Here is a 17,099-nt window from a genome sequence, read left to right on the forward strand (position 1 = left end):
CATCTTTTAAGGTCCCCTTCTATTTCTTTTAGTAGAGTTATGTAGTTTTCTTTGTATAGGTCTTTTACATCTTTGGTTAAGTTGATTCCTAGGTACTTGATTTTTTTAGTTGCTATTGAAAATGGTATCTTTTTCTTGAGTGTCTCTTCAGTTTGTTCATTTCTAGCATATAGAAACATTACTGACTTATGTGCATTAACCTTGTATCACGCTACTCTGCTAAATTTGTTTATTAGCTCTAGTAGCTGTATCGTCGATTTCTCAGGGTTTTCTAGATATAAGATCATATCATCTGCAAACAATGACAGTTTTACTTCTTCTTTTCCAATTTGGATGCCTTTTATTTCTTTGTCTTGCCGGATTGCCCTGGCTAGCACTTCCAGTACAATGTTGAATAACAGTGGTGACAGCAGGCATCCTTGTCTTGTTCCTGATCTTAGAGGGAAGGCTTTCAGTCTCTCACCATTGAGTACTATGCTGGCTGTGGGTTTTTCATATATGTTCTTTATCATGTTGAGGAAGTTTCCTTCAATTCCTACCTTTTGAAGTGTTTTTATCAAAAAGGGATGTTGGATTTTGTCAAATGCTTTTTCAGCATCTATTGAGATGATCAATTGATTTTTCCCTTTTGACTTGTTAATGTGTTGTAATACATTGATTGATTTTCTTATGTTGAACCATCCTTGCATGCCTGGAATAAACCCCACTTGGTCATGGTGTATGATTTTTTTAATGTGTCTTTGGATTCGATTTGCAAGTATTTTGTTGAGGATTTTTGCATCTATATTCATTAGGGAGATTGGCCGGTAGTTTTCCTTTTTTGTAACATCTTTGCCTGGTTTTGGTATTAGATTGATGTTAGCTTCATAAAATGAGTTAGGTAGTGTTCCATTTTCTTCAATGTTTTGAAAGAGTTTGAGTAAGATTGGTGTCAGTTCTTTCTGGAAAGTTTGGTAGAATTCCCCTGTGAAGCCATCTGGCCCTGGGCATTTATTTGTGGGAAGATTTTTGATGACTGATTGGATCTCTTTGCTTGTGATGGGTTGGTTGAGGTCTTCTATTTCTTCTCTGGTCAGTCTAGGTTGTTCATATGTTTCCAGGAAATTTTCCATTTCCTCTACATTATCCAGTTTGTTGCCATACAGTTGTTCATAGTATCCTCTTATAATTTTTTTAATTTCTTCAGGATCTGCAGTTCTGTCACCTTTTTCATTCATTATTTTGTTTATATGGGTCTTCTCTCTTTTTGATTTTGTCAGTCTAGCTAGGGGCTTGTCAATCTTGTTGATCTTCTCAAAGAACCAACTTTTGGTGATATTTATCCTCTCTATTGTTTTTTTGTTCTCTATGTCATTTATTTCTGCTTTAATCCTTGTTATTTCTTTTCTTGTACTTGGTTTAGGATTGGTTTGCTGTTCATTTTCTAGCTTCTTCAGTTGATCCATTAGTTCTTTGATTTTAGCTCTTTCTTCCTTTTTAATATATGCGTTTAGTGCTATAAATTTCCCCCTTAGCACTGCTTTTGCTGCATCCCATAGGTTTTGGTATGTTGTGTTCTCATTTTCATTCGTCTCTATATATTTAGCAATTTCTCTTGCTATTTCTTCTTTAACCCACTGATTGTTTAGGAGTGTGTTGTTTAACCTCCAGGTATTTGTGAATTTTCTAAGTCTCTGATGGTTATTGACTTCTAATTGTATTCCATTGTGGTCAGAGAATGTGCTTTGAATAATTTCAATCTTTTTAAATTTATTGAGGCTTGTTTTATGTCCCAGCATATGATCTATTCTGGAGAAAGTTCCATGAGCACTAGAAAAGTATGTGTATCCTGGTGATTTGGGATGTAGTGTCCTGTATATGTCTGCTAAATCTAATTCATTTATCAGATTGTTTAGGTTTTCAATTTCCTTATTGGTCTTCTGTCTGGTTGATCTATCTATAGGAGAGAGTGATGTGTTGAAGTCTCCCACAATTATTGTGGAAACATCAATTGCTTCCTTTAGTTTTGCCAGTGTTTCTCTCACGTATTTTGTGGCACCTTGGTTGGGTGCATAGACATTTACGATTGTTATTTCTTCTTGCTGAATTGCCCCTTTTATTAGTATGTAGTGGCCTTCTTTGTCTCTCAAAACATCCCTGCATTTGAAGTCTATTTTATCTGAGATTAATATTGCTACACCTGCTTTCTTTTGGCTGTAGCTTGCATGAAATATTTTTTTCCATCCTTTCACTTTCAGTTTCTTTGTGTCCCTGTGTCTAAGATGAGTCTCTTGTATGCAACATATTGATGGTTCATTTTTTTTTATCCATTCTGCAAATCTATATCTTTTAATTGGGGAGTTTAATCCATTTACATTCAACATTATAACCGTGAAGGCATTTCTTGAATCAGCCATCTTATCCTTTGGTTTATGTTTGTCATATTTTTCCCCTCTGTCTATTAATATCCTTTATTGTACCCATACTGAATCTTTTTAGTACTGAACCTTTCTCCAAGTCTCTCTGTCCTTTCTTTGTTTCTCTGTCTGTACGGCTCCCTTGAGTATCTCCAGTAGGGCAGGTCTCTTGTTAGCAAATTCTCTCAGCATTTGTTTGTCTGTGAAAAATTTAAGCTCTCCCTCAAATTTGAAGGAGAGCTTTGCTGGATAAAGTATTCTTGGCTGGAAATTTTTCTCACTCAGAATTTTAAATATATCGTGCCACTGCCTTCTCGCCTCCGTGGTGGCTGCTGAGTAGTCACTACTTAGTCTTATGCTGTTTCCTTTGTATGTGGTGAATTGCTTTTCTCTTGCTGCTTTCAGAACTTGCTCCTTCTCTTCTGTGTTTGATAGTGTGATCAGTATATGTCTCGGAGTGGGTTTATTTGGATTTATTCTATTTGGAGTTCGCTGAGCATTTATGATTTGTGTATTTATGTTGTTTTGAAGATTTGGGAAGTTTTCCCCAACAATTTCTTTGAATACTCTTCCTAGACCTTTACCCTTTTCTTCCCCTTCTGGGACACCAATGAGTCTTATATTTGGTCGTTTCATATTATCTATCATATCCCTGAGGTCCATTTCGATTTTTTCAATTTTTTTCCCCATTCTTTCTTTTATGTTTTCATTTTCCATTCTGTCATCTTCGAGGTCACTGATTCGTTGTTCAACTTCCTCTAGTCTTGTACTATGAGTGTCCAGAATCTTTTTAATTTGGTCAACAGTTTCTTTAATTTCCATAAGATCATACATTTTTTTATTTAGTCTTGCAATGTCTTCTTTATGCTCTTCTAGGGTCTTCTTGATTTCCTTCATATCCCGTACTATGGTCTCATTGTTCATCTTTAGTTCTTTGAGTAGCTGCTCTAGGTGCTGTGTCTCTTCTGGTCTTTTGATTTGGGTGCTTGGGCTTGGGTTATCCATATCGTCTCGTTTTTTCACATGCTTTATAATTTTCTGTTGTTTTTGGCCTCGTGGCATTTGCTGAACTTGATAGGGTTCTTTTAGGATTTGTAGACCAAATGAAGTCCTTATCTCTAATTTATCAGATCTACAGCTTCGTGGAGTACACTTTCTCTAACTAACCAGCAGGTGGCGTCCACGAGCCACCTGTTCTCCACAAGCCAGTTCTCCCCTGCTTAGCCTTTTTGGTGAGTGGGGGAGTGAGTCTTGTGGGGTCCAATTGGTGTACCAAGCTTGCGTGTGTAGTTGGTGTTGCCTGCCCTGTATATGGGGTGTGTTTCTGGGCAGTCAGGGAGGGGGGGTGGCTCTAACAATCAAATCTCCCTGGTGATCCTAGAGTTTTAAAGCTGCTGCAATAGTCTAATCCTTCAGTTCAGTCCTGCCACAGTTTGTCTCTGCCACTGACCCACAAGTCCTTGGTATTGGCATATGGCTCCTGAGACTTGCAATTGGGCCCCTCTTCCAGGCCGTGCACCCCGGGTCCTCTGTTGAGGGATGACTGTGCTATGTCACAGGTGAGTGCCGTCCCCCCAGGGCAGTTCTGGGCTGCTGGGCTGTGTAGGGAGGCTCCCAGTCTGCTGAAATGGTGGCTGATTGGGGCTTTGTTAATTCACACTGCTCTACCTTCCCAACTCTGGGACAATCAGCTGAGGTTGCAGGGAAGGCTAATGTCCACGCCCCGTTTTGTGGTGTGTGCCTGTTATTTGAAGCACTTCCATCACACTGGGTTGTCTGGGGCAGTTCTGGGTTATGGGGCTGGCGATGGGCAGGAGTGTTTCCTGTCCACCAGGATGATGGCTGTGAGCGGACACCCCCCTTTTCTTGGGAAGTTGTGGTGTTTAGTGAATTTTCTCGGCCACTGGATTATTGCGTTTTGTCTCAGAGCTCTCCTAGTTCTGCTCTTGACTTGACCTGCCCAAATAGCAAGTCTTTGAAGCTTTCTGTATTGGGCTTCTTAGAGTAATTGTTTTAGGAAAAGAAAAAAGGATTAAAAAAAAAAAAAAAAAAAAAGGGCCCTCCTCAGAGATCTAATGGGTTATTGAAATGCTAAGAGACAAAGCAACCAGGGCCATTAAGGAAAGGTCCACAGGGCAGAGAGATCAGCTTTTCTTCGGGATCTGCATATGCGCCTCAGGGCCCTTCCCCTTTCTCTGTTCACCAGAACTCCAAAAATCCTCCGCTTTTATTTTGGAGTTTTTCGTGTTGTTTTTTTTCTATGCCTGTCTCCTCTCTGCTGGGCTGGCTGCTCTCAGATTCTCTGGTGTCTGGTCTCAGTCTATCTATGGTTTGGTTAGAGTTTGGATCAGTAGAATGTGTTTCCGATAAGGGCTGCCACTGCAGTTCTCCCTTCTCCTTCCCGGAGCTGACGGCCCCTCCTCCCCCGGGACTGAGCCTGGCAGGGAGGGGCGCGGGTCCCCTGGCCGCAAAAACTTACAGATTTCGCTGATCTCAGCAGTTCCACATTTTCATGAGTGTTGTATGAAGTATGCCCAAAGTCAGATTGCTCTGTAGTGTCCAGTCCACGCAGTTCCTGGCTTTCTACCTCCTTTCCTGGAGGAGTAACTAAAACATACAGCTCACCAGTCTGCCATCTTGCCCCACTTCTGTTTATATTTTAACATCTGTGAAATCAGGATCCATCTTATAACCAATGGCATATCAGAATGTAATTGACAGTGTTTTAGTTTCTTTTCTTTCTTGACATAAAATAATGAGCAACTTACAATTGATGGTGTCTTAGATTCCATAAAAAACTCCAATCATTTCTTAACTGGCTGGATCTAACTGTCAAGTAAGGCTTTTAAGAAGGCTCATGGTGTGCTAACCTCTGAATTGTATCATGTTTTAAAAGTCTGCCTAAGATCCCCCCTGAGGAACTGGGGGAAAATGCAGAGGTGTTGGGCTTCCTCACCTGGATGGATGCCGATGTTCTCACAAACATTGAGGACTGGCAGTTTGAAGGGCAGGCCCTCTATCACGGGACTTGCCCTTAGGAGGATTGTTGCTGCAGGGGAGAGGCTGGGCCTGATTATAATTGTGCCTAAGAGTCTCCCCGAGTGCCTCTTTGTTGCTCAGATGTGGCCCTCTCTCTCTAGCTAAGCCACCTCAGCAGGTGAACTCACTGCCCTCCCCCGATGTGGGACCTGACTCCCAAGGGTGCAAATGTCCCTGACAACGCAGGATATGACTCCCAGGGATGAACTGGACCCAGCATCGTGGAATTGAGAACATCTTCTTGACCAAAAGAAGGATGCAAAATGAAACGAAATAAAGTTTCAGTGGCTGAGAGATTTCAAATGGAGTCGAGAGGTCACTCTGGTGGACATTCTTATGCACTATATAGATAACACTTTTTTGGTTTTCATGTATTGGAATAGCTAGAAGTAAATAACTAAAACTCAAACTACAAGCCAGTAGTCTTGACTCTTGAAGACGTATTTGTCTAACAATGTAGCCTACAAGGGGTGACAACGTGATCATGAAAGCCTTGTGGATCCCACTCCCCTTTATCCAGTATATGGACGGATGAGTAGAAAAATGGGGACAAAAAACTAAAGGAAAAATAGGGCTTTGGAGGGGACGATTTGGGTGTTCTTTTTTTACTCTTATTTTTTTTAATTTTTATTTTCACTTTTTCTGGTACAAGCAAAATGTTCAAAAAATAGATTGGGGTAATGAATGAACAACTATATGACAGTAATGTGAACAACTGATTGTATACTTTGTATGATTGTATGCTATGTGAATATATCTTAATAAAAAAAAAAGGTCTGCCAAATACTTTCATATGTGAATAGTACCTTGACTGGATATAAGGTACTTTGGGTAACACTTTTCTTTCCTTCAGAATGTAACAGTCATTGTTCCAGCATGATTTTCCCTCCTTGGATTCCTGAAAAAAATCTTTCTTTATCCCTAAAGTCCAGTGGATTACTTAGAATATTAATTGTGTTGAGAGATCTGTGTCAGATTTTTCTGCGGCATGGTTTACTTTTTCCATTCGCAGATTTGGTTCTTTCCTCTAATGTTTCCTCTTGTTTCATGTCTATTAAAACATCTTCTCTTCCATTTGTAGGATTATTTACTTCTGTGATACTGTTATCTTTATGTTGGATCATCTCTGCCTACTATCCAGCTTTATTAGTTTCCCTCTAATTGCTTTACTCTTGAGTTTTTCATTTGTATTCATTTTAACTATCTTGTTTTACTTCATGATAGTAATTCAGTTCTCAGTGTTTTGCATTCTTTCTTGGTGTTTCTGAAAGTATCTGTTTTTCTGTATTGATGGTGTATTGAGCCTCAGTTTGTTTCCTTGGGTCTCAAGCTCTTCATTTTATTCTGTTACTTCAACATCTCATCTTTGGGCTCTTGTTTTACCAAATTTACATTCTTAAGCTATTCTGTAGCTTAAAGCAATTGGGAGAAATTTCCTTCTGTTCTTCAATTCTTTTAGGTTGGGTACTAGCATAGCACTGTTCTTTTTTCCTTTTTCACAGACATGTTCATTTGATTGCCATGCTCTTTCTTTTCACCTTGCTCACGCTTTGGCTACACAATATTCCATTTGCTCATATTAATATAGTGTGGGTATTTTCTTGAATTTTTTCCCACCTTATCCAAGATAAGTTTATCTTCCTCTTTAAGCCAGTTCGAAGCTGGCTATTCAATATTCTATCTATTTTTCTGGAGCCAGTGAAAACTGGTTTGTGTATGTGTGTAAAACGAGAGCTCAGCTGAAGCAATATTCAGTCTTTTTTAGAGTATCTGAGCTCAGCTCTCTCTTCTAATATACATACACCCCTACCAAGGTTTCCTTCACTACTTGCAGAAATATTCCTAGTCCCATGGAATGATATATTTGGCCTTCAGATCATTTCCTCAATTCAATATGTAGCCCTAGAGCATTTATTTCCATCAGTGAGAGCTCTGTGGTTGTGTTATCTCTTTACAGACATTTTCTCCCAGCAGTCATTTCTACTGTTCCTCAGTGATAAGGAGGAAAAGATAAAGATAACCACTTAGTGTGCATCCTCCAGGTTTGAGATTAGTAGGGAGATTTCTCAGGCTTTTGTCCAAATGACCTTCTGGATGTGGGTGAGGAGTAGGGTATCAGGGCCAAGGTGGAGCCTGATGGGCTGTCTCCTGCTTCACTCAAGAATCTTCTCGGTGTTTTCCTTTGGCCATCAGGTTTTCAAGTTTATGGCATTACATTATGTTTCTTCCTTGTCTTCTTGCTGTAGGTGAATTTTTAAAATGTTCTCTCTCTTTAATCTTTTCTCATTCAGTATATTGGTCAATGATAACATCACTCTTCCCAAATCCAAGATCAAAAATTATTTTGGAACTCTGACTGTTCTTCATTTCCTGAATCCAATGTGTTATGAAGATCTACTGTTGAATTCAGCTTCAGGAAATATGGCACACTAGATTTTCTAAAATAACCCTTGTTACAAATGACATAGAAATGCCAGGCAAAATACAATAAGCATCTTTCAAATATATAGATGAGTCTTGCAGGAACTTAAGAAAATTCTTTATGGACTATAATCAAAGAAGGTGCAGAAAACCAGAATGGTAAACATGAACTGATGTTCAAGCTTCCTTGAGAGCATGTGCCTATAGCAGACACTGGAGTGGGGGGTTTAGAAGCCTCAAGGGGTCCAGATGACAAGGCCAAGGGCCCACACAAGAAGAATTTGTAATGAAGGCCCCTGCATTTATGCTGCGACTCTCAAGGATCATATTCTAAAGTTAAGTGTGCCAGTTTGAATGTATTATGTCCCCTCAAAGGCCATTATCTTTTATGCAATCTTGCGTAGGCAGATGTATTAAGTGTTGGTTAGATCGTAATTCTTTGATTGTTTCCATGGAGATGTGACCCACTCAGCTGTAGGTGATAACTCTGATAATTTCCATGGAGGTGTGGCCCCGCCCATTCAGCATTGTACTTGATCAGTTTACTAGAGCACTATACAAGCTCAGACAGAAGGAGTGAGCTTGCTACAGCCAAAAGGGACACTGAAGAACGCACAGGAGCTGAGAGAAGAGCTTCAGCTTACAGAGCAACATTTTGGAGATGGCCTTTGAAAGCAGACTTTTGCTCTGGAGAAGCTGAGAGAGGACAAATGCCCCAAGAGCAACTAAGAGTGACATTTTTGAGGAGCTGCAGCCTAGAGAGGAACGTCCTGGGAGAAAGTCATTTTGAAACCAGAACTCCAGAGCAGATGCCAGCCACGTGCCTTCCCAGCTAACAGAGGTTTTCCGGACACCACTGGCCATTCTCTGTGAAGGTACCCTATGATTAATGGGTTACCTTCGACACTTTATGGCCTTAAGACTGTCACTGTGTAACCAAATAACCGCCCCCCCCCCCTTTTTTTTTGGTGAGAAGACAGTGGGTAATTTTTTTTAATTCAATTTTATTGAGATAAATTCACATACCATGCAGTCACACAAAGCGTACATTCAGTTGTTCACAGTACCATTATATAGTTGTGCGTTCATCACCAAAATTAATTTTTGAACATTTTCATTACCACATACACAAAAATAATAAGAATAAAAATTAAAGTGAAAAAGAACAATTAAAAGTAAAAAAGAACACTGGGTACCTTTTTTGTTTTGCCACCATTTTTCTACTCATCCATACATACACTGGACAAAGGGGAGTGTGGTCCATATGGCTTTCCCAGTCACAGTGTCACCCCTCATAAGGTACATTTTTCTACAATCATCTTTAAGATTCAAGGGCTCTGGGTTGTAGTTTGATAGTTTCAGGTATTTACTTCTAGCTATTCCAATTCATTAGAACCTAAAAAGGGTTGTCTATATTGTGCGTAAGAGTGCCCACCAGAGTGACCTCTTAGCTCCTTTTGGATTCTCTCTGCCACTGAAGCTTATTTCATTTCCTTTCACATCCCCCTTTTGGTCAAGAAGATGTTCTCCATCCCATGATGTCTAGATTCCTCCCTGGGAGTCATATTCCATGCTGCCAGGGAGATTTACTCCCCTGTAAACCCCCTTTTATAAAAGCCAATCCATTTTGCATTCCGGCAGCATTAGCAAACTGGAACAGATTTTGGTACCAGAGAAGTGGGGTGCTGCTGAGTGCAAATACCAAACATGTTGGAACAGCTTTTTAAATGGATAAGAGGAAGATTCTGGAAGAATTGTGAGGCACTAGATAGAAAAGGCCTCAGCTGCTTTGAAGAGACTGTTGGTAGAAATATGAACTCTAAAGATACTTCTGATGAGGCTTTGAGCAGAAATGATGAATGTGTCATTGCCAACTGGAAGGAACGTGATCCTTTGTTTTAAAGTAGCAGAGAATTTGGCACATTGAGTCCTGGTGTTGGAAGGTAGAATTTGAAAAGCTGGGATACTTAGTTGAAGAGATTTTGACACTAAATATCGAAAGTGTGGCCTGGCTTCTTGTAGCCTATAGTAAAATGCAAAAAGAAAGGGATAAGCTGAGAAATGAACTCTTGGTTTCAAAGAAACCAGAAATTGATGGCCTGAAAAACTCTGGGCTTCCAGGAGTTGGAACCCCAGAAGTTACAGCCCATGTGAGGATTTAACCAAACATGGAACCCGACCACCATTTCAGTACAAGCCAAAATTGGAGATGGAGTTATCCCAAAAGGATTTGTGGAAAGTCCTATTGTCTGACAGCTTTGACCCGTGTGCTTCATGCGAAGCCAACAAAATTTTTGTGAGATCTTTATAGATGGAGATGCTCCCAGTCTGGACTGGAGGAGACAGAGAAGGAACAAATTGAAGGAAAAATTTCTTCAAAGAGCAATGTAGGTTGAGGTCTGGAATCAAGAAGTCTCAGGCTGGGAGAGTGGAGTGGACCACAAGCATGGAAAGGGTGAGTTTGCCCTGGAGGCCAAGGGTGGGCCTTCTGCCTCCATGTTTAGGAATAGTGCTGTCACCCCAGGCCTCGGGGAAGGTGGAGCACATTCCCCGGGGACTGGGAGAGCGTGGCTGCCACCCCACTGTTCTGAAAGGGTTGAACGTGTTCCTGGAGATGGAAGAAAATCCAGGTCCTGCCCCGATGTTTGACGAGGGTGGGGCCAAGAAGGTGGTCTCCCCAGTGTGTAGATATGTTGGAGCACTCACCCCAGTGTTTGGAGGGAAAGGGGCTGCTGCAAAGGCCCTTAGGAAGGGTTAGACTCCTGCTCTCTCAAGCCCCAAGGATAAAACATCATTCTGTAAATGACTCTCAGACTTTGAAATCTAACCGAGTTTGCCCAGCAGGTTTTATGACCTGTTTTGGTCCTGTTAACCCTGTTTCCCTTTCAGTTCTCCTTATGGCAATGGGAATGTTTATCCTATGACTGTCCCTCCTTTGATTATTGGCAGTACATAACTTCTTCTAAGCTTCACAGGTCTACAACTAGAGAGGAATTATGCATTAGATGATTAAATGATTTTGATGGGATCTTGTACTTAACTAATGTTACTGAAATGATTTAAGTTTTTGTGATGTTGTGATGGGATGGATGTATTTGTATATGGAAAAATCATGTCATTTTGGGGTCCAGGGGATGGAATGTGCCAGTTTGAATGTATTATGTCCCGTAAAACGCCATTATCTTTGATGCACTCTTGTGTGGGCACATGTCTTAGTGTTGATTAGATTGTAATTCTTGGAGTATTTCCATGGAGATGTGACCCACCCAGCTGTAGGTGATGACTCTGATTAGATAATTTCCATGGAGGTGTGGCCCCGCCCACTCAGCATGGGCTTTGATTAGTTTACCGGGGCACTATATAAGCTCAGACAGAAGGAGTGAGCTTGCTACAGCCAAAAGGGACACTGAAGAACGCACAGGAGCTGAGAGAAGAGCTTCAGCTTACAGAGCAACATTTTGGAGATGGCCTTTGAAAGCAGACTTTTGCTCTGGAGAAGCTGAGAGAGGACACACACCCCAAGAGCAACTAAGAGTGACATTTTTGAGGAGCTGCAGCCTAGAGAGGAACGTCCTAGGAGAAAGACATTTTTCAAACCAGAACTCCAGAGTAGACGCCAGCCATGTGCCTTCCCAGCTAACAGAAGTTTTCTGGACACCACTGGCCATTCTCTGTGAAGGCACCGAGCAGGAAAGGAAAAACTACCCACTTGCCCAGGAAGACCTTTCATCTCACTTGGCCTCCATTCTAGGTGGGTTTTGGGTCCTCCTGAGCATTCCTAATCACAGCACTGCTCCAACACGGGTGTGGGGTTTGAAGGTATAGCATCTTTGTGGACTGGAAAATTCCCAGCTGAGAAACTATTTTAAAGTGGTCCAGGATTAGTAATACCCTGGGGCTCTGGTAGAAGCAAACACATCAGCGAAGGCACTAGAAATAAAGTAGAACACCATATCCCACCTATTGCAAATCTAATTGCTTAAAATCTGGAAGAGCATGCATAGTTGTGACTGCTATACCTTAAAAAGAGAGTGTGAAAAAAAGTAAAACAAAAAATAATGGAGTTTGAGAGTTATGTGGAGAAGCTCTGGTATAACAATTTACATTAGAAAATTTACCTTAAAAAGATAGCAGCTGACAAGGGATGGAACTGAGGTCTATAAAGTCAGAAAGGAACACAAATGTGTTCTCACACTGAAACTCAAAAGAGGTTAATTTAATTCAAATGTCAAAAAGAGGAAATTACCTTAGGAAAAATGGTTATTCATTACTCCAAGGCAGAGCTTTTCTAAGTGTGATCTGAAGACCACCTTCACAATTATTGGGTTTGTTAAAAATGCATATTTCTCTGGCTCACCCCAAACCCAGCGAACCAAAATCTTAGGGTGGACCCTAGGAGTCTGCAAAGGAATTCATATGCACACTGCAAGTGGGGCGTCACCATATTGAAAAAAGGGATAGAATGGACAGCACCCCTCTTTCTTCTCCCAGTTGCAGTTCAAATGAGTTCTGCCATCTTTTTATTGATCCCGCTCTGAACAGCAGGGGAATGGAGCTGGGGAAGGGCACCTGCCCCCTTCTGGGCCAACTAAAGCCATCCCTGGAATTTTTAAACTTGGGACCTTAGTTTTAGTCCCTGTCTAGATGTAAAGTTACAAATATGAACCTGAGAGTTGCTGACAGCAGTGTAGAGGAAGCCCACTTAAGAGATTGAAGCCAATAGGTAGAGAAGGAGACGGAGGTGGGTTTCTACAAGTTATATTCTCCTGATTTACCATAGGATAACCATCTTTTCCCAGAAAGTTTAAGCCAGAAACAGAATAACAGAATAGTCTGTTGAGTAAACAGGTCTATGACATAATGAGGTGTTTTAGTTTTCTAGGCTGCTTAAAGAAGATACCATGAAATGGGTTGACTTAAACAACAGGAATTTATTAGCTTACAGTTTGAGGCCAAGAAAATGTCCAGATCAAGGCACCATCAAAGTGATGCTTTCATCCCAAAGACTGGCTGCCAGCGACCCTTGACTCCTCTGTTATGTGGCAAGGCAACATGGGGTATCTGCTGGTCTCTCCCTTCTCTCCTGGGTTTCCTGGCTTTCAGCTTTTTGCTTCTGTGACTTTTTCTCTTTGTCTGAATTTCATTGTCTTATAAAGGACTCCAGTAAGAGGAGTAAGACATATTCAGATTGAAGTGGGTCACACCTAAACTGAAGCAGCCTCTTCAATAGTTCCTATTTGCAATGGGTCCACACCCAGTGGAATGGATTACTTTAAGAACATGCTTTTCTGGGATACACAGTTTCAAACCACCACATATGGTAATTCTAATTTCATGGATAAATCAATTAGCTAATTATATGGACTCAAACCAAACCACCTTAAATAGGAGGTCCTACCATATCATTGATGAAATCCTGTGCCCTACGGTAGGAAAGAGAAAACAGGAAAGAGAGAGACAAGAAAGAAGGAAATGTAGATTTCAGACAAAGAGCTTCATATATTTCAGTCAAGAGCTACAATTTTTGTTCTTAAAGAAAACTTGCAGAATCACCCTCTGCTGATCTCAGTTGAAAAATGCTGATATAGCAGCATTGCATAGAACATTTATTTGAGTTTTATATGGCACAGACTCAAGAAAGCTGAGTCTCTTTTAAGTATAGTAATGAAGGGAACACCTGACCTTGACTTTGTCCTTCATACATGTGACATTCTCTACTATAGAAACACCCTACTTTTAATCTACTTTCTTAAATCTTGCCTTCATACCCTAATCTTGCAAATCTCCCCTTTAGATCTATCTATCTTACCTAATAATAAATATTTATTGAGTATTTACAATGTACAAGCATGCTGCCAGACAGTTGAAGATTTATACTAATAGCTCCTTCTTCGAGGAGCTTATAATCTAGCGGTAGATGTTAAGCACATACAACTTTACAAGGCAATTTATGATAACATAGAGAGAACTACGGTCATTTGCAACCAAAAAAAGAGTCCTGACTGATAAAGGGGGTATTCAGAAGGCCATATGGGAACAGTAGCATTTATACCTTGAAGAACTGACAGGTGGAGAGATGAGGCAAAAGGACATCCAGGTGGACAGAATGAATAATGGCACCAAGAGGCAGAGCCTGAAGGGAGTAGTTCACTGTGGATGGAGAGTAAAGTATGTAAAGAAATGTAGTAAGAGAAAAGGGGAAAGGGCAGGGTATGGCCATAGTAAGGATGGCCTGAAATTCCACACTTAAGGTATGTGCAACCTACCTGGATTCCACTCTTTGGCAGTGTGATTTCCTGCTAATTTAACCCTATCTCCCCAAGCTCAACACACTCTTCCATGTGTATGCATGTATATGTGTGTCAATATATTATATATAATGCAAATTTTGCCATCTTAAGTGTACAATTCAGTGACATTAATTACATTTACAATGTTGTGCTACCATCACCACCATCCATTACCATAACTTCTTTTATCACCCCAAAAAGAAACTCAGTAACCATTAAGCAATAACTCCCCAATCCATCTGCCCCATCCCCCAGTAAATCTCTAATCTAATCTAATTTGCTCATTCCAGATATTTCGTATGAGTGGAATCATACAATATTTGTCCTCTTGTGCCTGGCTTATTTCATTTAGCATAATGTTTTCAATGTTCACCCATGCTGTTGCATGTATCAGAACTCCATTCCTTTTTATGGCTGAATAATATTCCACTACATGTATATACCACATTTTGTTTATCCTTGCATCTGGTAATGGACACTGGGTTGTTCCCACCTTTTGGCAATTGTGAACCATGCTGCTATAAACATCAAGTATTTGTGTCAGTCTCTGCTTTCAGTTCTTTCAGCTATGTACCCAGGAGTAGAACTCCTGGGTCACATAGTAATTCTATGTTTAACTTTTTGAGGAATGCCAAACTTTTTTTCCACATTGGCAGCACCATTTTAACTTTACCACCTGCAATACACAAGGGTTCTAATTTCTCCACATCCTCACCATCACTGATATTTTCCATTTTTAAAATAGTAGCCATTTTAGTGTGTGTGAAGTGGTATCTCATTGTAGCTTTGATTTGCATTTCCTTAATGACTAATGATGTTGAGCATCTTTTTATGTGTTTATTGACTATTTGTTATCTTCTTTGGAGAAATGTATATTCAAATCCTTTGCCCATTTTTAAATTGGGTTGTTTTGTCTTTTTGTTGTTAAGTTGTAGACTTCTTTATATATTCTGGATATTAAAGTCTTATCAGATATATGATGTCTAAATATTTCTCCCACTCTATAGGTTGTCTTTTCACTTTCTTGATGATGCCTTTCAATGCACAAAAGTTTTTAATTTTGATATAGTCCAATTAATTTATTTTTCGTTGCTGTTGCTCCTTCTTTTGGTGTCATATGTAAAAATCCATTGCCAAATCCAAGGTCATGAAGATTTGCCCCTATGTTTTCTTCTAAGAGTTTTATGGTTTTAGCTCTTATATTTGGGACATTAATCCATTTTGAGTTAATTTTTGTATATAGTGTGAGGTAGAGGTCCAATTTAATTCTTTTGCATATGATATCCGGTTTTCTCGACTCTTATTTGTTGAGAAGACTATTCTTTTCCCATTGTATGATCTTGGAACTCTTTTTAAAAATCAGCTGTCCATAGATGTGAGGGTTTATCTCTGGACTCTCAGTTGTATTCTATTGGTCTATATGTCTATCCTTATACCAGTACCACACTGATTTGACTGATTTGACCACTGTAGCTTTGTGGTAAACTTTGAAATAAGGAATTGTGAGTCTTTCAACTTTGTTTCTCTTTTTCAAGATTGTTTTGGTTATTTGGGGCCCTTTACAATTCCATATGCATTTAAGGGTTGGTTTTTCCATTTCTGCAAAAAAAAAAAAAAAAAAGACTACTGGAACTTTGATCCAGATTATTTTTGCTGGATTTCAATAGGCTATAAAGATCATAAATTAATAAGGGAAGCCCTCTGATAGAAAATTTTCCACTTGCCATTTAGATTTTTCACTTTTTTAGAATATTTTACTCTAAAAATACACCTGCTAATAACCCTTGCTGATATGAAAATATATTTTCTGAAAAGTTAGGCTTTGTGTTGCCTTGTTCATTGTTGTAGCCTTTATACTTAACGCAGGGTCTAAAAAACAGAATGTGCTCAATAAATTTATTGGATGAATGAATGAGATGATCACCACGTATCTGTAAATGGCTCTTATTTCTCTTTCCCAATTTATTTTCAAACTCTTCTATTTTAAGATTCCCTTCAGAAGTGCATAGATGCAAATTTTAGAAGGGGTTCTGAATTTCTGTACAATTTACAAACCCAGAGAAATGATATACTCACTTTGTGACTCCATAGTCAATTCCAATTGTCGCAAGGTATTTAGATACAAATCTTTTCTCACAGTATCGTTTTATGATACAGCTCTAAAAAGGTAAAAATACAGGCATTTAGTATATATGCAATGGAATTTATATTAAAGAACTTTTCTTCATTCATCACTATGAAGAAGAAAGCATTTTCAAAACCCAAAACTAAAATAACTGCAACAAAAGGGAAACAAATTCTATGGAACAAAAGGAAAACAAATTCTAAGAAGAACTGAAAGAAAAATTATTATTAAATCCTTCCCTTATTTCTGCCAACCATGGGTATATCTTCAATTTAGTTCTCAATTCTTGTGCTCTTTTCTTTGTAAGACCTTTTCTATTCTCCCTTCAATGATACCAAAAAATGTTTATATCTAGCCTTGACCTCTTTCCCAATACCACATCATCCACATCGCCAAATAGCCACTACACTTGTTTCTACTTAGATGTCCCACCATCACCTCAAATTCAATGTGTCCAAAAAATGAACTAATCTTACACATGAAAACAGTTCATTCTGCCGATATCTGACTTCCTAGTTCAGTTATAAGACTATCATTTTCCCAGTCACAGGGGAACAAAATATTGTACTCATGTTTGATTCCAGGTCTTTCTAACTTTTCTTTTGAATGTTTCTTCCATCTTTGCCTTCATTCCAATTCCCACTAGTACAACATTGGTTTAGGTCCTCATCACTGATTTCCAGACTATGACAGGAAATGTTTTATTGGTCTTTGTGCCTCCTTCTCCTCCCAACTTCAACCAGTACTGCAAATCACTAATATTATTTCACTTTCCTAATTCAAAAATCTTCAGTGGCTTCTCAATATGAAGAGTCTGAAATCCAAACT

At 39.5% G+C, this 17,099-nt stretch overlaps 1 protein-coding gene across 1 annotated transcript in view; it reads right to left on the reverse strand.

The window, feature by feature from the left end:
• Nucleotides 1-17,099, reverse strand: part of DNAJC27 (DnaJ heat shock protein family (Hsp40) member C27) — an 86,731-nt gene that overhangs the window by 53,422 nt on the left and 16,210 nt on the right. Inside the window, exon 2 of the mRNA XM_037813051.1 lies at nt 16,223-16,305. Coding sequence (XP_037668979.1) covers nt 16,223-16,305 — 83 coding nt within the window. The remainder of the gene's footprint in view (nt 1-16,222; nt 16,306-17,099) is intronic.

This window comes from Choloepus didactylus, chromosome 20 (assembly GCF_015220235.1).
Source record: "Choloepus didactylus isolate mChoDid1 chromosome 20, mChoDid1.pri, whole genome shotgun sequence".
Taxonomy (NCBI): Eukaryota; Metazoa; Chordata; class Mammalia; order Pilosa; family Megalonychidae; genus Choloepus; species Choloepus didactylus.